The sequence below is a fragment of the Sus scrofa genome, chromosome 18, assembly GCF_054392235.1.
Source record: "Sus scrofa isolate SSC_HxYL_T2T_F1_AM1 chromosome 18, Sscrofa_HxYL_maternal_Yorkshire_Landrace_v2.0, whole genome shotgun sequence".
NCBI lineage: Eukaryota > Metazoa > Chordata > Mammalia > Artiodactyla > Suidae > Sus > Sus scrofa.
Window position 1 is genome coordinate 15523840 of NC_139400.1, and position 22732 is coordinate 15546571.

The following is a 22732-nucleotide window of genomic DNA, read 5'->3' on the forward strand; positions in this document are numbered from 1 at the left end:
TATTGGATTCCTGATTTCTTGCTGTTGAGTTGCTTGTGTTCATTATGTATTTTGGATATTATTATTATTATTATTTTTATTTTTTGGTCTTTTTGCCATTTCTTGGGCCGCTCCTGCGGCATATGGAGGTTCCCAGGCTAGGGGTTGAATCGGAGCCGTAGCTGCTGGCCTACATCAGGGCTGCAGCAACGCGGGATCCGAGCCGCGTCTGCAACCGACACCACAGCTCACGGCAACGCGAGATCCTTAACCCACGGAGCAAGGCCAGGGATCGAACCCACAACCTCATGGTTCCCAATCGGATTCGTAAACCACTGCGCCACGACAGGAACGCCTGTATTTTGGAAATTATTAACCCCTTCTTGGATGTATAGTTTGTAAATATTTCCCTCCATTCTGTAGGTTGTCCCTTTACGCTGTAGTTTCCTTCACCGTGAAGATTTTGAGTGGTTTGATACAGTCCTGCTTATTTACTTCTGCTTTTGTTGCCTTGCTTTGGGGGGTCATATGCAAAACTGTATTGCCCAGCCCAATGTTAGTCATTTTTGGCGTGTTTTCCCCTTGTAGCTTTAGAGTTTCAGGTGTTATGTTTAAGTCCTTAATACATTTTGAGTTGCTTTTTGGGTATGGCGTGGGAGAAGTGTTCAGTTTCATTTTTATGCACGTGGACATCCAATTATTGCAACATGATTTAATGAAGAAACTGTCTTTTCACTATTGTGTGTTCTTTGCACATTTCCCAAAGATCTCTTGAATGTATGGTTACAGGATACAAAATCTACTTACAAAAATTGGTTTTGTTTCGGTATACTCACAGCAATTTAGCAATTTCCGAAAAGGGAAATTAAAAAATAATAATAATCTCATCTCAAATAGCATCAAAAGGAGTTCTCGTGCTGCCTCAGTGGTTAATGAACCCGACTAGCATCCATAAGGACACGGGTTTGATCCCTGGCCTCGCTCAGTGGGTTAAGGATCTGGCGTTGCCGTGAGTTGTGGTGTTGGTTGCAGATGCAGTTTGGATCCCATGCTGCTGTGGCTGTGGTATAGGCTGGCAGCTACAGCTCTGATTCAACTGCTAGCCTGGGAACCTCCATATGCCACAGGTGTGGCCCTAAAAAGACAAAAGACAAAGAAATAAATACATAAAAATAAAATAGCATCAAAACAGTTTAACCAAAGAGATAAAAGATCTGTACATCAAAAACTATAAAACATTGATGAAAGTAATTGAAGGCAGAAATAAATAAGAAGATATTCTGTGCATGGATTGCAAGAATTAATAATGTTAAAATTTCTCTTCAGATGTGTATATAGAAAAGCTTAATAAACAAACTTATTCATCAGCAAACAGAGAAATCTACAAACACAGACAGTGTGACTTCTTTCTTTCCATTTTGGATTGCAGTAGTTTTCTTTCTTTCTTCATTGCTCTAAGTAGAACTTCAAGTGCTGTGTTGAGAAAAAATGAGAGAGGCACCCCTTGTCTTGTCCCTGATCCTAGAGAAGAAGCTTCTGGCCTTTCCTACTTGAGTATGAGGGGAGCTGTAGGCTTGTCACATACGGCTTTTATTATGCTGGGGTCGGTCCGTCCCTTCTACATCCAATTTGTTGAGTTTTTGTCAGGAAGGGAGGTTATATTTTGTCAAATGCTTTTCTGCATCTGCTAAGATGATTTTATCCTTCTTTTGCTAATGTAGGAGCACATTTATTGGTTTGCACATGTTGAATCATCCTTGTATCGCTGGAATAAATCCCACCTGATCTTGGCATATGATTCTTTTAATGTCGTGCTGAATTCACTTTGGTGAATTCAGTTTGCATCCATGTTTATCAGGGATAATGGCCTGTAATTTTCTTTCCCTGTAGTCTCCTTGTCTGACTGTGGTACCAACGGATGGGTCAGGCTCAGACAATGCAGTAACTTTAAAATAGGGTATCTGCTTTAATCCCCATCTTGTTACTGTGCTATTGTTATATTTTATATGCTTTAATTTTTTTTTTATTTTTTATTTTAGGGCCGCACCCGTGGCATATGGAAGTTCCCAGGCTAGGGGCCAAATCAGAGCTGCAGCTGCCAGGCTACAGCAACTCCAGATCCGAGCCATGTCTGTGACCTTCACCACAGCTCAGAGAAATGCCAGATCCTTAACCCGCTGAGCGAGGCCAGGGATCGGACCTACTTCCTCACAGATACCAGCCGGAGTTGTTACTGCTGAGCCATGACAGGAACTCCTTATATGCTTTTATATCCCACACGATGTATTTGTTTAATTAAATAGTCAGTATTAACTGGTAGTTGCTCATGTATTTACTCTTTCAGTATTCTCAATTCTTAGTTATGTATGTCCATCTGGGATCAGTTTTCTTAATTTGGAAGTACTCTTTTTAGTTTTTACACCGCATCGCTAACAAATTCTCTCAGCTTTTGTTTATCTAAAATTGTCTTTATTTTGCTTTAATTTTTTGAGGAATATTTTTGCTGTACTTAAAGTTTTAGATTGGCTTATTACCTTCTTCTTTTTTTAAGCAATACCATTGTGTCCTGGTTTCCATCATTTCTTTTGAAAAGGCAGATGTGGAGTTCAGCAGTTAACAAACCCAACTAGCATCCATAAGGACACAGGTTCGATCCCTGGCCTCGCTCAGTGGGTGAGGGATCCAGCATTGCCTTGAGCTGTGGTGTAGGTCGCAGACGCGGCTTGGATCTGACGTTGCTGTGGTTATGGTGTAGGCTGGCAGCTGTCTGTTGAGTTTGTTGATATTTTTCCCCAAAAGGGCCAACTTATAGTATCATTGATTTTTCTTCTTTTTTCTTTTTCTTTTTTTTTTAAGGGCTGCATTTGTGGCATATGGAGGTTCCCAGGCTAGCGGTCGAATCAGAGCTGTAGCCGCCAGCCTACACCATGGCCACAGCAATGCAGGATCTGAGCCACATCTGCAACCTACACCACAGCTCATGGCAACGCCAGATCCTTAACCCCCTGAGAAAGGCCAGGGATCGAACCCACAACCTCATAGTTCCTAGGGATTCATTAACCCCTGCACCACGATGGGAACTCCTAGCTCTTTTAGTGGAGCTCCAAACAAGGTATTTTCTCAATGACAGAATTAGAAGCCTCTCACCATTAAGTCTTACATCCCAGATTATTTATCTGAAATTATTTTATTTTTTCTTGAGATATGGCCTTTAGAATTCCTTCGAAAGTAAATCTTTTGATAATAAATTCTCATGGAGTTCTTGTTAAGACTCAGCAGGTTAAGAACTGAACCATGAGGATGGGGGTTCGATCCCTGGTCTTGCCCAGTGGGTTAAGGATCCAGCATGGCCACAGGCTGCAGCACAGGTCCCAGATACAGCTGAGATTTGGAGTTGCTATGACTGTGGCATAGGCTGGCAGCTGCAGCCCCAGTTTGACCCCGAGTCTGGGAACTTTCATATGCAGCAGGTGCGGCCCCCAAAGAAAAATAATAATAAAAAATAAATTTTCATTATTTGTTGGTCTGAAAATAACATCTTTCAGACTCTTATAATAGAAGGTAGTGCCCGGGGGGCATTAGGGTGAGAAAACAGGGAGTGTAGCTTCCACACTATTAAGTATGTGCTGCTTTGAACAGTTTAGTACAAAATCTTTTCATAACACATGTATGCATTTCTGTGGGGTATACCTTTAAGAGTCATATTACTGAAGTCTTACTTTTATTTCAAAATTACTTTTGTGGAGTTCCCTTCTGCTCAGTGGTTAATGAAACTGACTAGGATCCATGAGGGTGTGGGTTCAATCCCTGGCCTCGATCAGTGGGTTAAGTATCCAGTGTTGCCATGAGCTGTCGTGTGGGTTGCAGATGTGGCTTGGATCCTGCGTGGCTGTGGTGTAGGCTGGCAGCTGTAGCTCCAATTTGACCCCTAGCCTAGGAAACTTCACATGCCTCAGGTGCTGCCCTAAAAAGCAAATAAATATATATATGTGTGTGTGTGTATATATATATATACACACACACATATATATAATATTTTAAAAATACAAAATGTTTAGAGAAAAAATTATTGGTCAACCCTCCCCACTTTCTGAGGTAGCCAAATATACCCTTATTTTTCCTGTTAGATAAACAGAAACATACAAAAGCAGGGACATACATTTTCCACTGAAAATATATATTGAAAGCATTCTTCAAAATGTGGCCTGAGCTCATCCCTTTTAGAAACTGCATAACATTTTGTTGTATGGATATTTAATAACTTCATTCATTCCTATGTTGCTGAATATTTACAGAAACAATATCTCAAAAGTTATTTTAGTGCTTTCAGGATTTTGTAGCAGTCTCTGTTACTCAGAACAGAAACTGGAAAGTAAAACAGAAACTCCAGGGGAAGTAGAAATAAGAAAGGATACAGGGGCGTTCTGTCGTGGCGCAGTGGAAACGAATCCGACTGGGAACCATGGGGTTGTGGGTTCGACCCCTGGCCTCGCTCAGTGGGTTAAGGATTCGGCCTTGCGGTGAGCTGTGGTGTAGGTCACAGACGAGGTTCAGATCTGGCGTCGCTGTGGCTGTGGCGTTGGCTGGTGGCAACAGCTCCAATTAGACCCCTAGCGTGGGAACCTCCATATGCCACAGGTGCGGCCGTAGACAGACCGAAAAAAAAAAAAAAGAGGATACAGGATTCATAATTGGGCTAATTAGGTGGTGTCTGAAACAGAGAAAGAGAGGATGGAACCGGAAATTCTGAGAGACATACAAAACAAAAGGCTTAAGGAAGAAAATTAAAAGAGCATGAACAGAAGGAGAAAATTTGCAATATGGAAAATTGGTGATTTGTCCAGGTTTATCTGGCTCATTTGTCTTACTGAAGCATGCTCTTCATTGCCTTCCTCACCCTGCATTCATCTGTGCTGTCCATCCAGCCATCAGGTGGACACCACAGAGTCCCTGGTTACAGCCACATGGAGTGGAGAATAAAAGAGTTCTTGGCTTATAAAATAAAACAGTTCTTGGCTTGTGCTCCCTATAGTTTCGGGAGTTGTCATGAAACCCTGAAGTAGCACAGGATGTGGGCCTCTGTCCACTTCACCTTGAATCCACATTCTCTGGACACTGTTTTGTGCTACGGGGGGAAATTTAAAGACAATCTTCCTGAGGACAGTTTGGTCTAAAGACACCTTCTCCTTGGGCACCAGGGAATAGGGGCCAAGGTGCGAGGACACAGGACACTGTTCAGCGGGTCACACAGCTCTGGCGGGCCTTTGGCGCAGGCCACAAAAAGGAGCAAGTGCTTTTGCCTTCAGGTTCTAATGCTGAGCTCACCAAGCTAGACAGATGAGCAGACGCCTGAGAGTCAAGACAGGACCTGGCCAGGCATGAAGCCGGGACCTGGCTCAAAGTGGCTCCCGCTCAGGAGCTGGAACAAAATTCAAGAAACGCACACACAGGGCGAAATCATGTTTATAGAGATATTTCTAGAGGGGTTGTTACCAACTGTTTGAGGATATTTTATTACCTGACTAAACGAATCTATTTTTAATCACAGAGTAATATATATTGCTGTTGAAGTGAGGTGTGTGAAGAAAGAAAAAATACAATTAATCTCCTTACTGTCTTTATTGACCGAGTCTTATAGTGTGTTATATGTCTTCCATAAAACTTGTGTTTATATAAGTATATAAAACATTTTAAAATTTATTTGTACAAAACTGCAAACTCTCCATTTCACTAAATATTTATTAAAAATATAAATACAGGATATCTCCTGCGGTGCAACGAGTTAAGGATCCGGCAGTGCCCTACAACAGCTAGGGTCGCTGCTGCAGCGCGGTTCAATCCCTGGCCCAGGAATTTCCATATGCTGTGGGCGTGCCCCCCAAAATGAAAATATAAATACAGCCAAACTCCTAGCACATATGTACAGATTTTACCCATCCTTGGAAATAAGTGTATTATTTTATATAAGATCTATCATTATTTATCAACCAACTCGCTTGTTGGGAAAGGGGCTCATGCGTTTCTTTTTCGACACACTGCACCGCGCGGGGGCTGGGGTCTCCATTTCTTTGGGGCGGCATCTTGGGCAGAAACTGACACAAAGCGGGGCCTCTGCGGTTTGGGGGCAGTCGGCCAGGCTCCGCCCCCAAACCCGAGTCCACCAATCAGCTTCGGGGACAACCCCCTTCTCCTTCCCCCTACCTTCACGGCTGCCCACCTCCACCGCAGCCTCCATCACCACTTCCCTAATTTTCCCCTCCCAGGCTGTGTACCTTCTCTCCTCCTCCGCCCTCTCTAGAGGAGTCCCTTCTTCCTGAAGTAGCTGGCGTGGACATTGCTGGACAGCGGGTGAGTCTTGTCCAAAGATGGTTTCTGGAATCAGAGCAGGCCCCGGAGCGCCAACAGAGTTCCCCGTGGCTCGGCTGGAAGAGGGAGGGTCGCAGTCGGGGTCAGGGGGGAGCGCGGAGGAGGGGGCGCAGAGAGGCTGCGAAAGTGATCGGGTTTTTGGCCTGAGACCCCCTTGGGCCTAAGGAAGCAGATGTCTTTTAAAGAGGATTCCCTATGGTTTCTCCATGTCTGTTTCTGGCTCTGCTTTTTTTTCTACCACTCTGGTTCTGTATTCACCTCCGGGAAGGCAGTCAGCGAAAATCTAATGCATTCCTGCCCTCTCTGAACATTTTTCATCGTAAAAGCTTTTGAAGCTACAGATAAGTACAGAAAATAATATAATATTTATCAGATTCTGATATTTTATCACCTTTCCTTCAGCTCCCTTTCTCTTCCAGCGTCACTCTTTCTCCCTCTGTGTGTGTCTCTTTTCCTTTTTAAAACAAAAATCTGACATTTGAAACCTTTTTTTCCCAAGTCCCAGGCCACCAGCCTCAGAGGTAAGTTAAGTTGTATCCTTCCCGTGTATCTTTTTGTCCTTCTATTATTTATTTTTACGTATCAGTGTATGCATTTTTTGTTTTGAATTTTAATAGTTTTCGTGAAATTCAATAGTTTTACCTTGGTGCTGCTCGTCTTGGCATTTAAGACGGAAAAGAAGCTTAGCCAGCCTGCCCTCTTTAGCTGAGAACCTTGACCTCTGGAAAGACAGAGGATCTCCTAGCCATCACTCCTGAATTCAGGTTCTCTTAATTTCTCCTCCTGGCCTTTCCGCTGTGTAAACCCTGCCAGTGAGTTCAGCTACCCACATGCTCCTATTGAACATGGTTCATGTGATTCAGTTTTTGGAAAGGGAATTGAAGGGAGAAGGGGAAAGGAAATAAGACATGGATTTGGATCAACATCCTAGTCAGGATTAAAAGGTACGCATTTTCCTAAAACATTCATTAAATCTTCCTTTGACTTGAATATTTATTTTATTTAACAAACACTCATGCAGTCTTATGTATGCCGGTCGTTGATCTAAGAACTTTACAAGTATTCACTCACCATATTTAAGCCTCACAATCAATCTGTAACATAGATGCTAAATTTATCAACCTCATTTTATAGGTCATGAAACTGAGGCACAGAAGAACTAAGTAACGTGCACAAAGTCACTCAGCCTGTTAAGTGTAGCATTAAGACCTGAATCCAGGAGTTCCTGTGGTGGCTCAGTGGTTGATGAATCCGACTAAGAACCATGAGGTTGCGGGTTCGATCCCTGGCCTTGCTCAGTGGGTTAAGGACCTGGTGTTGCCGTGAGCTGTGGTGTAGGTCGCAGACGCGTCTCGGATCCTGCATTGCTGTGGCTCTGGCGTAGGCTGGCAGCTACAGCTCGGATCCAACCCCTAGCCTGGGAACCTGCATATGCCGCGGGATCGGCCCAAGAAATGGCAAAAACAAACAAACAAGCAAACCTGAATCCCTGCGCTCTGGTGACAGTCTGAATTCCTAACCGTCATACTGCATTATACTCCTGTAGCGCCAGATGAAGTCACCACACAAAGTAGGAACTTGCAGGTCATGGAATGGCGGAGCACCTGTCCACTGGTTATCAGGAAGGATTTCAGAAAAGATTTAAACTGTTCACAGAAGAATAAATTTTAGCCACTTTTTGTGTGTTGAAATAATATATTATTTGTAATTTACAAAAGTAGCACATATGCAAATTATGCATAGTTCATATAAAAAGTTGCCCTCCTCTCTTTCTCAGATTAAACTGTATTAGTGGGTAGAAGTGTATCTATCCCTTCCCTCGCCATAATACAGTTACATGTAGGGCAGTTTTTTATTATCAAAATGAAAGCATATTCAGCACTTTATTTTCCCCTAGGCATTATGTCAGGTACATTCCTCCAAGGAAATGGACATGTAAGCGCTAAATAAGAATTGAATAATATTCCGTAGACTGTGTCCCATGGTTTGTTCAGCCCTTTCCTTTACTAATGAAATAGAGAAGTTTATGTCTTTAATAAGACCGCCGTCCCCACTGCCAGGATGGGGGGCCATCGCAATGCCCAGCCAACAGGGCCCGCGACACAAAGAAGCCCTGTCCCCTGCCAAGCTCCGCCCCTAGGCTCGTGGTCCCGCCCAGGAGGAAGTGGGGAGGAGGGGACAGGCCGGGAGCCCCTCCCCTCCTCCCGCTCCGCCTCCTCCCCGCTGGCCTGCCTTGCAGGGACTCCCGTTGCCCGCGGGACCGAGCGTCCCCCTCTGCACGCAGCTCTGCTTCCTCAAGCGGCCCCCGTAGAAGTTGTGGGGCGACCTGGTGAGTGGCCCTCTCCGAATGCCCCGCAGGCCAGACCGGGAGGCGAGGGCCGTGGACTGAGCTCGGGCAGGGGGAGGGCGGTGCCGGAGGCCGAAGGGGCGCGAGGTGGGCGAGGGAGGACCTGCGGGCCTGGGCGCGCGCGGCGAGGCTGCGGGTGCCCAAACAGGGTACAGAATCCCTCCCTGTTGTGCCCGCCTTCCTGCGGGTGATTGTTCTCTGTTCTCAGCTCTGCATCCCTCCTGCCGCATTGCTCCTCCTCTTTGGGTTCTGACATCTGATGTTTGTTTGCTTGCTTTGTATGCACTGGCTTAGCCTAGAGAATCTGCATGCAATCCGCGGCTTGATGGGATAAACTGCTGTCGTCCAGGGAGGCGGCAGGGCTTGCTCAGGGTCGCGCTGGTGACAGAGCATCACTTCTGCCCTACTGCCCTTTGATATTTGCAAACGCCATCTCAGAGACCGGGATCTCGCCCCCTCGCATCGGCCGCCTGGAAACTGGGGGATGTGTGTGTTTGTGCATGTGCGTAGGTGTGTCTAAGAAGGCCCAGCGAGCCGTGTACCCTCAACCCACCCAGACCTCCGTGCCAGCAGGCCTAGAGAATTCCCTGCCAACGCAAGCTTTTCTGCTGTCTCCCCTCCCCCTGCTGCTTCCCCCCCCTCCCCCCCCACACACACCCAGCTCCGGCTCCACTCCTCTGACGTCACCGACATGCTCTTTGCAGACGGGCTCTGGGCCTGGAGAGGAAAGTCTAGCCAGGTGAGGAACTGGAGAGCAAAGGAGCAAGAGTCCACAGCAGCCCCTTAACAGGACAGCCCGCTCCCACGTTATCCATCTGATGGGACACCCTGCTGAAGCAGGCTGATCAACAGTTTGTAAGGCGCAACGCCTGGATTTTATTCTTTCATTATTTTTTTAACTCAGATTTCACCCCACCCCCCACCCCGCCCCACTTGTCCTCCTCCGCTATGCTGTTTTTCTGAGAATTACCTAGTGAGAGAAGTGAGCAAATATGAGTAAGGAAAAGACAGCCCCAGGGGAATTAGGAGTTGAGAAGGGGGTGCATTAAAATTGAAATGGGAGGAGTTCCCATCGTGGCGCAGTGGTTAAGGAACCCGACGAGGAACAATGAGGTTGTGGGTTTGATCCTTGGCCTTGCTCAGTGGGTTAAGGATCCGATGTTGCCTTGAGCTGTGGTGTAGGTCGCAGACGTGGCTCGGGTTGCTGTGGCTGTGGCTTTGGCTTGGGCTGGCAACCACATCGCCAATTGGACCCCTAGCCTGGGAACCTCCATGTGCCGTGGGTGTGGCCCTAAAAAGACAAAAAAAAAAAAAAAAAAAAAAAAAGAAAGAAATAGGGGAGGAGTTCCTGTCACAGTGCAGTGGAAATGAATCCAACTAGGAAACATGAGGTTTCGGGTTCGATCCCTGGCCCCACTCAGTGGGTTAAGGATCTGGCATTGCTGTGGTGTGGGCCAGCAGCTACAGCTCCGATTAGACCCCTAGCCTGGGAACCTCCATATGCTGCGGGTGTGGCCCTAAAAAAAGACAAAAGACAAAAAAAAAAAAAATTTGAAATAGGGGAATAGAAAAAGCAAAAGTTTTAAATGGAGCCTACTTTGGGGGGAATGGAGGGAGGAATTGATTCTGGAGGGCCACAATTGGGCCTTCAAAGATAATAGTAATGGTCTTTTTTTTGGTTTTGTTTTTGGGTTTTTTTTTTTTTTTTTTTTTTTTTTTGTCTTTTTAGAGCTGCACCTGCAGCATATGGAAGTTCCCAGGCTAGGGGGCTAATCGGAGCTACAGCTGCTGGCCTACGCCAGAGCCACAGCCGGGCCAGATCCCAGCTGAGTCTGTGATCTACACCACACCTCACGGTCGGTTTTTTAAGCTGGGTGATTGGTTTATGTAGAAGTTTGTTTAATTGTGTCATTGTTTTACTGTTACTACATCTGTAGTCTACAAACGGACATATTCTTTTAAATGTACAACTTAAAGCATTTTAAAATGAAAATCAAGGAGTTCCCGTCATGGCGCAGTGGTTAACGAATCTGACTAGGAACCATGAGGTTGCGGGTTCAGTCCCTGCCCTTGCTCAGTGGGTTAACCATCCGGCGTTGCCGTGAGCTGTGGTGTAGGCTGCAGACGCGGCTCGGATCCCACATTGCTGTGGCTCTGGCGTAGGTCAGTGGCTACAGCTCCGATTGGACCCCTAGCCTGGGAACCTCCATATGCCGTGAGAACAGCCCAAGAAAAGACAAAAAGACAAAAAAAAAAAATACGTAAATAAAATGAAAATCAAGTAAGACTGAGCGGGTAATATCTAAGACAGAAGGCAAAAGGGTTGAAGCCACCCCAGTTCTGGCTACTGTTAGCAGAAGATGATGGACCCTGGGAAAGATATTGGACATGTAAGGACAAAGAAACAAGGGGTTCATGGAAAAACATGGCATGAAAGAGCAGACCCATAGAACTGGATGTCTGTGATAGGAATTCTTGTTCAAGGCCCGGGTAGCTCTATGCTGAAGAAGTGGCCCCAGGTTTGCCCTTAGACCAGTCATGCCTCTGTGGAGAATCCAGATGTAAACAGTGTCCTCTGACCTCTGCTATTACGCTACTTTGGGGATTTGAAAGCAAACTGCAGTGCAGGATGTGGTACGATATTCAAGGCAGGCTGCCCACCCACCTTCCCTTCCAAATACCTCTCTTAAAGGGAATCCTGGGGCCTCTTTGTGGACGAGGTAGGGGGATTTGTAAAGCACTGTCCCTGAGTTACAGCTTGTGCCTGGGATGCCTTCTGCTTTAGAAGTGCTTTGGGTTCCATGAGTTAGTGGACCTGGGGGAAAGAAAGTGGGATCCATGGAAGGAGAACCAAGAATGAAGAATCTAAGGGGAGAAATAAAAGCTTCCCCCTCAGGCTATGTCTCTCTGAGCTCCCCAAGCTCGGAGGGCAGACAGGAATTTAGGCACAAAGAGTTAGCATTTGGTTCAAAACTCCAGTGTCAGAGTCACTGCTAGCTGGTTCAAGAGGGAACAGGAAGAGGAGGAGGAAATCAGATTTATTGGGCAAATGCGCACAAAGAAGGAAGTCTTTTTAGGGTAAGTGAGATAGAATCAGTTGATGAATCTAATCATTTATATGCTCAATCATTTAATGTGTTTCCTTGCTTGAATTTATACTACCTGTGCTATTTTTTTTTTTTTCTGCTTTTTTGCTTTTTAGGGCCGCACCAGTGGCATACGGAGGTTCCCAGGCTAAGAGTCCAATTGGAGCTACAGCTGCCAGCCTACACCACAGCCACGACAACATCAGATCTGAGCCGCGTCTGTGACCTACACCACAGCTCACGGCAACGCCAGATCCTTAACCCACTGAGCGAGGCCAAGAATTTGAACCCACGATCTCATGGTTTCTAGTCGGATTCATTTCCGCTGCACCAGGACAGGAACTCTTACCTGTGCTATTTTTAATTGTAATAGTAATGCACGCAACAATTCAAAGAATGCAGACTTTTATAAAGAGAAAGAGCACTGGGCACCCCTTCCTTTCCTATGCAGTCAACATAGCTTGTTGAAATGTGGCCCCCATAGGTTTGTGTATATAAAATCCTAATAACAGGCTTATATGTTTTTGGTACTTAACATGGACTCTGGGAGTTCCTGTTATGACTCAGTGGTAACGAACCTGACTAGGATCCATGAGGATGCCCGGCTGTGAGCTGTGGTGCAGGTTGCAGACACTACTCAGATCTGGCGTTACCGTGGATATGGTGTAGGCTGACTGCGGGGAGTCGAAAAAATGCAGGGACTCAAAAAAAGAACCTTGCCTGATAGCAGAAAAACCTAAAGACAGGCTCCTAACCAAGGAAGGGAGCTCACCTGAACGGTACAAGCCGAAGGTGGGCTTCTGGTCAGGATGAAAGCTCACCTGAACGGTGATTACCGAAGGTGAGCCTCTGGTCAGGATAAAAAGCCTGCCTATACGGTACAAGCCGAGGGCAGGCCTCAGGTACACAGCTCTCACTTTGATGCTGATGGGGAAGAATTGGGGCTTTCCTGGGAAAACAATTTCCATGTTTTCGCTGGAGAACATGGATTGTTTCTCGGGTGACCTAGTCTTTCCTGCTGTTTTATTTGTTATTCAGTTTTCCTCAGTCTTTCCTGATTATTTGGTTCAAAACTCCAAATATTTTTATTTTCCATTCTTACTTTCCTGTGGCGATTTGTGATTTAACAAAATTGCAATAATAATATAATAAGAATTTCATCCTGAAGGACTTTCCCCTGTTTAAATCCAACTTAGTTAAAACATAGTGTTTATCTACTAACTAGTTATATAGTAAACTTTAGAGTTAGGATTTTAATGAGGTTCATAAAAGTTAGACATGTATTATCCAAAAAACCTAGCTGTGAGTTTTGTCCTTGATTTTAGAAGCTTTTAAGTGATAGCTAGTTTAGTTAAGTTGGTTTATATTTTCTTACACTGTCTCCCTGCCATAACGCTTTAAAGATATGCACCAGTCTAAAAACAAGATTTGTGAATGCCAAATTCTTGTGTCTGTGACCTCTTCAAATTGTAAAGACTGGCTGGCCATGGGATGATTTGTACTGTCTCCTCCTTTCCACACGATGTATTGTACCTAATTGCCCCTAAATTGTACCCACTAAGTTAAGATAAAGATCTTAAAACAGGATGCATATCTGCTATACCATGTAATAGTTGACCAATGTACTTTTAACACTGTGATGTAATCTGTAGTGAAAAACTGTCTACATCATCAACCACTGTTGCCAATAAAATTTGAGCAGTCCAGCGCCCTGAAAGAAGGGACAAAGAGGCTGTCTCTGTGTTGTACATTTGCCGACGCCGTCCATCTCCGATTGGGAAAAAGTGTACACACTCCCTGGCCCCCGGAGCTGGCCTCTGGCAGGTTTTTGTGACTACGCATCCAGAGACATGCACACCTTTCTTTGCTGTGTCCTGGTGCGAATGAGAATTGGTCTGAAGTTCATAACGTGTTACCTTCTGCTTCTGGGACCTAGACTCAGACCACAGAGGCTGTCTGCTTTCTTCGTACCCAGCTGGTGACTGTGACCAGAGAACCCTTCCCGAGGACCCAGACTTTTCCGACTGAAATCCCAGCCCCACGCTGGGATTAGCACAATCATTGTGAGGGCCAAGCGGGGTGGAGTGGGGGTGGGGAGGCAGTGTGCCACGCCATGGTGTTGGTTTCCAGTGCTTGCCCAACCAAGCACCACAGACTGGGTGGCTTAAAACAACAGAAATGTCAGTTCCCTAGCAGTTCTGGAGGCTTAGAAGTTTGACATCCACGTGTTGGCAAGTTTGGTTGTTTCTGAAAGTTCTGGCAAGTCTGTTCCATGCCCCTCTCCCCGCTTCTGGTGTTTGCCAGCAAGCTTTGTAGGGGCCTCATTCAAACCTCTGCCTCCACGTTCTCATAGCCTGTGTATCGCTCCCCCTTGGTATCTGTGTCTGCGGTCAGATATCCTGGTCGTATGAGGACGCCCGTCATTCGCTTAGGGCCCATTCAAATCCAGTATGACCATTCTCCACTTGACATGGGCAAAGACGCTCTTTGCAAATACAGTCACATTTGCAAGTACTGGGAGTTCGTACTTAACTATGTGTCCACGAGGACACAATTCTACTGTCATTCTTCACGTCTCTCTGTTTCCTTCCGTGATGCAAAAGTGTTGAGCTCGTTCTGTTTGACCGTAAGAGTGTCAGCAGACAGGGCACCATGGGGTCTCCCCGATTGGAGACACTGCCCCACGTGGAGAGCGCGTGCGTCAGTTCACAGTGTCATCTGGTGATGGGAGGAATTGCCCAGCTACTGGAGGCGCGAACTGCTTGCTTTGTTTGTTTGTCTGCTCTTCGCCAGGCTGAGTCTTTGCTGTCCTCTCTGCAGAAGCCGGTCCAGCCATGGCGACTCCCTCTGCCGCCTTTGAGGCCCTGATGAACGGAGTGACAAGCTGGGACGTCCCCGAAGACGCCATCCCCTGTGAACTGCTCCTCATCGGCGAGGCCTCCTTCCCGGTGATGGTGAATGACATGGGCCAGGTCCTCATCGCCGGCTCCTCCTACGGCCGAGGCCGCCTGGTGGTGGTGTCGCACGAGGACTACCTGGTGGAAGCCCAGCTCACGTCCTTTCTCCTCAATGCCGTGGGCTGGCTTTGCTCTTCCCCTGGCGCCCCCGTCGGTGTACACCCCTCCCTGGCACCTCTGGCCAAAATCCTCGAGGGCGCGGGCGTGGAGGCAAAGGTCGAGCCGGAAGTGAAAGAGTCCCTGGGGGTTTACTGCATTGATGCCTACAACGAGACCATGACGGAAAAGTTGGTCACGTTCATGAAGCGTGGAGGAGGCTTGCTGGTCGGAGGCCAAGCCTGGGACTGGGCCAACCAGGGCGATGATGAGAGGGTTCTCTTCACCTTCCCTGGGAACCTCGTGACCAGCGTGGCCGGCGTGTACTTCACCGACAACAAAGGGGACACGAGTTTCTTTAAAGTCTCTAAGAAGATGCCCAAGATCCCGGTCTTAGTGAGGTGAGTACGTGGGATCCAGTGGGAGATGGGCCCCAGGTCACAACGCAGGTAAATGGTTCTTGTCTTCAAATTGAGAGACTTTGACCCTCAAACATGGATCCGCTGTAAATGAACCAGAGTTTGAAAACACGTTGGGGCACAGGAGGGGTGGGGATCCCTGTTGTGGCTGCTTCCTTAGACCAGATTATTTCATCTTTGAGGGGAGAAACATCTTCGGGACCATTCTGTACCCTGAAATGTAAGGAAAAGAAAAACGGGCAAGAGAGGCCTCCTAAGACAAAGTTTAGGGCGCTGTGGGAAAGGTTATGAACTGTCCAGCCAGATGGGATTAGGCTGGAAGTAAGAACTAGAGGATTGAGAAGTGGAATTCGCAGAAAGGTAGCACAAGTTGTGTGTGCTAATAAATCTTACACCTTGGCGTTAGGAGATGATTTTTATCTGTGGGGGCCAAAGACCTGGTGATAGAGAAGGGTGCAGGTGATGGGTGCAGAGACAGGCTACCTGGAAAGTTCTTTTAGGGTGCTGTCCAGCCTGTTCTGTTCATGTGCTCCAGCACCCCTACAGTGCTGAGCATGGAGCAGGTCACCAGTAGACATTTGCTGGCTGGATGATTAGGGGGATGAAGAGACAGACGAGAAGCTGGACTCGTTCCAGAAATAGGAAAAGTCGTACACCAGGCTGTGCGCTATATTGTACATGAAAACACTCAGCATCCTTGGAGCAAGGCCCATGGGTAGTTCTGACCGAGGGGAGCAGAGTAAGGTAGGATTGGGTAAGGAGGGCGCACCAGCGTTAGTATGGTGATTTGGGGGATGAGCTGTGGGCTGACCCTGGCATGGAATCCCTGGAACATCCCGCAGCTCCATTCTTACGGGTGCGAAGAGGACAGAGTTGTTCAGGGGCACAGTGGTGATGAGATTGATCCAAATTCAGCTTCCCGGTGATCTCCAGCCTAAGGAACAGGAAAGTAAAACTCGGGCATAATGTATTTCTTGACAGTTTAATTCCCCTTAATTTCCTTAAAAGATTGTTCTCCATCAAAATCATACCTCTTTTTTCTTTGGCTAGGCCTATATCATCTCTCATCACCACTGAATCTGAATTTGCTTTTTTCCTTTTGGTTAGGTCTTTGTGTGTGTGTGTGCGTGTGCGCGCGTGTGTGTACGCCCACGTATGAAATCAACTTGAAGGCTAACGGGGGAGGAAAATTCAGACTTAATAAGGGAGGTACATAGCATCTCTTGTGCAGATTGTGGGTTATTAGCCTTGGTTATTCACTAAGTAAGGCAGCATCACAACTCTTGACACTGTGCTTACACAGGTACGCATGTCATAGCATCACTCCTGTGCTGTGTGGGTCCTTTTTTGACTTGTGGGTGAATTGAAGATGGCAGCAGTGATTTTCCTAAGCTAATTGGCTGAGACGAAGTCAAGAGAAGGCACAGGTGCAAGGGAATATGTGTATCTATGCGTGTTGCTAATGTATACATTTCTTAGCATATCTACATTAAGAAATGTGCATAGGTTGAGATGGGTAGAGGAAAAAGAAAAAAGGCAAACCTCTCCTGCTCAACCTACAGTTTTATTAAGATTAGTTCTCAAGCACCCAGTATCTCCCTCCCTCCCTCTCCTTTGCTCTTCCCTTCTTTATTTCCTTCCTTCTACTAAGTAATATAATCATGGAGTCCAAAAAATCAAAACAGTGCTGGAAAGTCCACATCAAGCCATCTTTCTCGCGTCTGATGTAGTAGTGGTTACCAAAGGGTATACACTTATCCAAATTAATTAATTGTGTATCAAAATTGAGTGAATTTGACTTGATGTTAAAGAAACCTCAACCTTTGAAAATATATTTTTTTAATAGGACTTTAAAAAGTAAACAATCCGAAATATAGTCAGATTCATGTATATAAATGGCAATTCAGCATTATTTGTCATTGGGAAGAGTAGATGGGCAAATAAATTATAGAACATTATACAGTGGATTACTAATTAACCATTAAAAATTGTTGCCAAGAGTATTTAAGGGCATGAGAAGAATCTTTGGGAGTCCTATAAATGGGATAAAGTAGGATACTAATTGATGTTCAGTGTGTTCCCAGTTTTGTTCAAAAATATGGCTATGTGTAGAAAATACTGCATAAGAAAAAAGCCCCAAATATCCATAACAGGTAGGTCTCTTGATTGTGGGACAATAAGATGATTTTCAGTCATAAACTTTAATTTTCCAAACTTTCTGTCCAATTTTTTAATAAAGTGTGTATTTCATTACCTTGCTTCATATGCAGTTCAAAAGTCACATTAAAAGTCATCCACTTTAGGAGTTCCCGTCATGGTTCAGTGGTTAACGAATCTGACTAGGAACCATCAGGTTGCAGGTTCGATCCCTGGCCTCAGTCAGTGAGTTAAGGATCTGGCATTGCTGTGAGCTGTGGTGTAGGTTGCAGACGCGGATTGGATCCCGCATTGCTGTGGCTGTGGTGTAGGCCGGTGGCTACAGCTCCGATTAGACTCCCAGCCTGGGAACCTCCATATGCCATGGGAGTGGCCCTAGAAAAGGCCAAAAAAAAAAATCATCCACTTTGGGGATTTCCATCGTGGCGCAGCGGAAACGAATCCAGCTAGTATCCATGAGGACACAGGTTTGAACCCTGGCCTTGCTTAGTGGGTTAAGGATCTGGTGTTGCCGTGAGCTATGGGGTAGGTTGCAGACACGGCTCGGATCCCACGTTGCTGTGGCTGTGGTATAGGCCAGCAGCTCTAGCTCTGTTTTGATCCCTAGCCTGGGAACTTTCATATGCTGTGGATGTGGCCCTGAAAAGCAAAAAAAAAAAAAAAAATCGTCCACATCTTTATAACACAAAAATGCTTTTTATTAAATAAACAGAAAAAATTTTTTAATTCTTACTCTCCATATATGTCACTTTCACTCTCCTTTCTAATATTTCTGAATACACTCACACACACACTCACGTACATGGTGTTGCCAATACAGCTGACCCTTAAACAATTTGGGGATGGAGCACCCCTCTACACAGTTGAAAATCTGCATGTAACTTATAGTCGCCGTGACTGTGGTGTAGGCCAGCAGCTACAGCTTCGATTGGACCCCTAGTCTGGGAACTTCCATATGCTGTGGTTGTGGCCCTAAAAAGACAAAAAAAAAAAAAAAATAATCCCTATTTACAACTCTTTTCATCGTTGCACATTATATTCCTCATCCATGTATAATTTTATGCCCTTGTCATCTTAGTATACATGGCATTTTGAATTCTGCTCATAAACATTTTTCATTCTAATTAATCTTTAAAATTATCTTTGATTCATTTTCTGTGAATGCCAGTGCGTATACCTTATTTATTTAATCATCTGCTTGTTGTTGAGGATATGGATCTTTCTTCACTTGTAGTAATTGTGTAATACTGTATTAAATATCTTCAAAGCATTTTAGAAATATTAGTCCGTGCTAGGCACCAGCATGCTTCTGTTAGAATTCAAGAAGGAAGTTTATTTCCATCGCAGGCCGAGTGAGGTTCCCATTGAAAGCCCCTGTGGATTGAGTTACTCTGCCCAAGTGTCATTTATTTTTAACCGTGCATTTGAACATGCGAATGTGACTTAAGGTCGCTTTAACCTGTTACTTCCACATTTCTTACTAAATTCAATTCCAGATGAGATCTTGGGGTCCTCTCAGCCTTCTAGGAGTAAACTGTCTGCAGGTCTTATCAGAATGAATCACATTTTTACCAGAAGAAATCACTACGGAAATGACAGAAAAAATGAAACTCTAATAAAATGATGCAGTTTTAGCCTGGTGCGAATACCTGCAGCTTCAGGTGTGCCTGTGAGACATTAGCCTCCCCGTCTTGGCCCTGCTGCTCTGCTTAGTCAAGGTCATGATCTACACTTAGAGCTCGAACCCCCACAGGGTCTTGATCCAGTGACCAAGCACAGCACTGACACCCAGTGCCTCCTCCACCCAGTGCCTCCAGCAATTTCTGCTCCTCCCATCAGATTATCCTCGGAGATCTCTGAGGGCCTCCAGTTCTGAGGGCAGTGGCTGGGGTACTTGATATACAGAATTAGCCCCACCTTTCTCTTAAGCATTTCACTTGAGCAAACATGGGATCCACTGTCATAAACTCCTCACAGCCTCAGTGCAACACTCAGGATTCTAGTAAGCAATGTCTTATATACCGGGAATGGCACAGATTTTAGTGGAAGCAGATATTAGTAAATTCCCAAACTGCCTGGAATTGCTCTAAAACCTTGAGCCATAGGTCAGGCTTATCTCTAAAACAGGATTAACAGTGACTACCTTTAAGGGTGGGTGTGAGCATTAAATGAATTAAAAAACATGCCCAGGAGTTCCCATGGTGGCTCAGTGGTTAATGAACCTGACTAGGAACCATGAGGCTGCGGGTTTGAGTTTGATCCTTGGCCTCACTCAGTGGGTTAAGGATCTGGCGTTGTCCTGAGCTGGGGTGTAGGTCGAAGACATGGATGGGATCTGGCATTGCTGTGGCTCTAGTGTAGGCTGGTGGATACGGCTCCGATTTGACCCGTAGTCTGGGCACCTCCATATGCCATGGGTGCGGCCCTAAAAAGACTAAAAAAAAAAAGAAATAAAGAAAGAGACATGCTCAAAGTATCTAAAACACTTTAATTATTCTGACATCAGCCTCCATGCTATGGTATGCAAGCTTATGAAGTCATGAATATCATTCCCAAGCACTGAAATTACCTGGCAGCCGTCATTATGCTCTCAGCCCCAAGCCATGTGTGTTTCAGTTGCCTAAGGTATTGACATTTTTTTTTCATTTTCATTTTTATTTTATTTTAACTGCTACTTCTTCCTACTTCCTTCTCCAAACTGAGGTGGCATCATCATGATTGAGTGCCACATTTTACTGTCTTTATACATTTAACAAAACAGGGACTGAACACTGAATTGGCTTTACCAATAAAGGGATTTGATGCAGATTAGACACATCATTAGATAACCAATCTGAGGGAAGTTTTGGGAGAATCAACCACAATAGTTTACTTGCTCTCTTTTGGATTAGAAAGGCCCTTGTCTCATTTTGACTCAAATCTCAGGCTTCTGTTAGAGTTCTAGTTCTCCGTTTGTTTGTTCGTCCATCCATTTAGCCGGGATTTTTTTAGTATATGCTACATCCCAGGCGTTATTTCTTATTTCAAGAGAATGATTTCCAAAGATTTGAGAATTACAAGCCCAGAAACATCTCTGATAATAATCTGGAAGCCTGGGGTTGCTGCCAGCAACCGCGTGCCTTGACCTTAGTGTGTGCTTTCAGCTCTCTTTCTCCCTGTAAATGGAAAATGCTGGAGTAGAAGGTCCTTGTCCCCATTTCGGCTCTTGCTCCATTAAGACCGGCTTTCAGTCTTCGGTGATCCCCATATATCCACAGAATCATCAGAGATGCAGAGAAAAGAGTGTCGGCCATGCTCTGAAATGTCCACATGCTCCAAATTCCTTGGCTTGAAAACACACCTGTGAAACCTGAATTGGCAACAGACATTATCAATGCCATATATCCATAGACATGTAGATATATAGATATCTCCATTTCATTTTAAAATATGGGAGTTCCCATCATGGCGCCATGGAAACAAATCCAACTAGGAACCATGAGGTTGTGGGTTCAATCCCTGGCCTCCCTCAGTGGGTTAAGGATCCGGCATTGCCATGAGCTATGGTGTAGGTCACAGGTGTGGCTCGGATCTGGCATTGCTGTGGCTGTGGCATAGGCCACAGCAACAGTTCCAATTAGACTCCTAGCCTGGGAACCTCCATATCCTACTGGTGTGGCCCTAAAAGGACTATATGTATAGTCAAGGGATATTACATACAAAAGAGCCCTTTAAATGCCAGATTACGAAGATTTTAGAATTTTGAAAATTGACTTCTCCAAATGAGCTCAAAATGAGACAAGAAAACTGCCAAATTACTGAAGATAAACGTAGCTATGACTTCCCAAGTAGTTTGGAAAACCGAACTATCTGCGCAGATATTAGTAAGCTTATTTGTAACGAGAACCCACAAGTCCTAGGAGGTGACTGCTAGGATAGACAGAGCTCTGTAACTGCGATGTCAGGTCCAGCACGATGGGGTGGACATAATACCTGTACCTAACTCGGCACGTCCTGCTACATGCCTAGCCACGTATAGTAGAAACATATTCATTGGTTCTCACAAAATAAACTGGAAGCCTTTTTTTTTTTTTTTTTTTTTTTGGCCGCACTTGCAGCAGAAGTACCCTGCCAGGGATCTGACCCGTGCACAGCAATGACAACTCCAGATCCTCAGTCCACTAGGCCACCAGGGGAATCCTAGAAGTTTTTAAGGAGTGAATTCAGTGGGAAGATGTGCCACTTTAGAGGAGAAATTGCTCAATCACAATTCAGTTCTCTTTTCCTTTTCATGAACATTTTCCTGTCTTTAACTTCAAAGTGTATACTTACTGGAAAAAAAAGAAAATAGTTCCAAAGTATACAAAGCAAAAAGGGAAAGATTTGTCTGTTCCACCTCTGCCTCTTACTGATTCTCCTGCCCAGAGGTGGTCACTGCAAGCAGTTTGGCTTGTATCTTTTTTTTTATAACTAACTCTACATGAACCCTTTCAGAAAATAAGAGAGAAGAAAAGTTTTTGAACCTTGATTAAACCAGTATTTCTGTGGTTCTAAAGCCAAAGAAAGACACGGCAAGACAAGAAAACTACAGAATAGGAGTTCCCTTCGTGGTGCAGCAGTTAACGAACCCGACTAGGATCCATGAGGATGCCGGTTCGATCCCCAGCCTTGCTCAGTGGGTTAAGGATCTGATGTTGCCATGAGCTGTGGTGCAGGTCACATATGCGGCTCAGATCCCAAATTGCTGTGGCTGTGGCATAGGCTGGCAGCTGTAGCTCCAATTAGACCCCTAGCCTGAGAACCTCCATATGCTGCAGGCGTGGCCCTAAAAAGCAGAAAAAAAAAAAGAAAGAAAGAAAGAAAAAGGAAAAGAAAACTATAGAGCAATGTCTCTTGTGAACATAGATGCAAAAATTCTTAATAAAATATTGTGAATAGACTATGACATATAAGAAGGATAATACATCATGACCACGTAAGGCTAATTCTAGCATCGTGGCTGGTTTAACATTCAAGCATCAAATCAATTCACCATTACAGGATAAACGAAAAAAAGCACATCATTCAGTAGATGCATGCACACGCACACAAAAAACCTTTGACGAAATTCAATATCAAGTCACAATGAAAATTTCCACAACCTATTTCTATTGAAAGTGATGAGAGTCAACATGATGAGTCATTTTTGAAAATCCTTAGTTAAGAACATACTTAAGTTTGAGAACAAGGCAAGGAAGGATAGCTGCTCTCACAAGTTTTATTCAGCCTTTTGCTAGAGGTTCTAGCCAGCACAGTAAGGCAAGTAAAAAGGCATGGATATTAAAAATTAAGAAGCAGGAGTTCCCG

The 22732-nt window shown here is 45.1% G+C and overlaps 1 protein-coding gene across 12 annotated transcripts in view; it reads left to right on the forward strand.

Annotated features, from left to right (window-relative positions):
* TCAF1 (TRPM8 channel associated factor 1) overlaps nt 1-22732 on the forward strand; it is a 147057-nt gene that overhangs the window by 105927 nt on the left and 18398 nt on the right. For 4 of the 12 annotated variants that reach the window (XM_085005184.1, XM_085005187.1, XM_021078926.2 and 1 more), the window contains exon 2: nt 14599-15232. In XM_085005184.1, coding sequence (XP_084861310.1) covers nt 14613-15232 — 620 coding nt within the window. In that variant the 5' untranslated portion in view covers nt 14599-14612. Of the gene's footprint in view, nt 1-6194; nt 6328-8582; nt 8675-14571; nt 15233-22732 lie in introns of those variants that run through there. The other 8 variants (XM_085005186.1, XM_021078924.2, XM_005657717.4 and 5 more) reach the window with 4 other exon arrangements.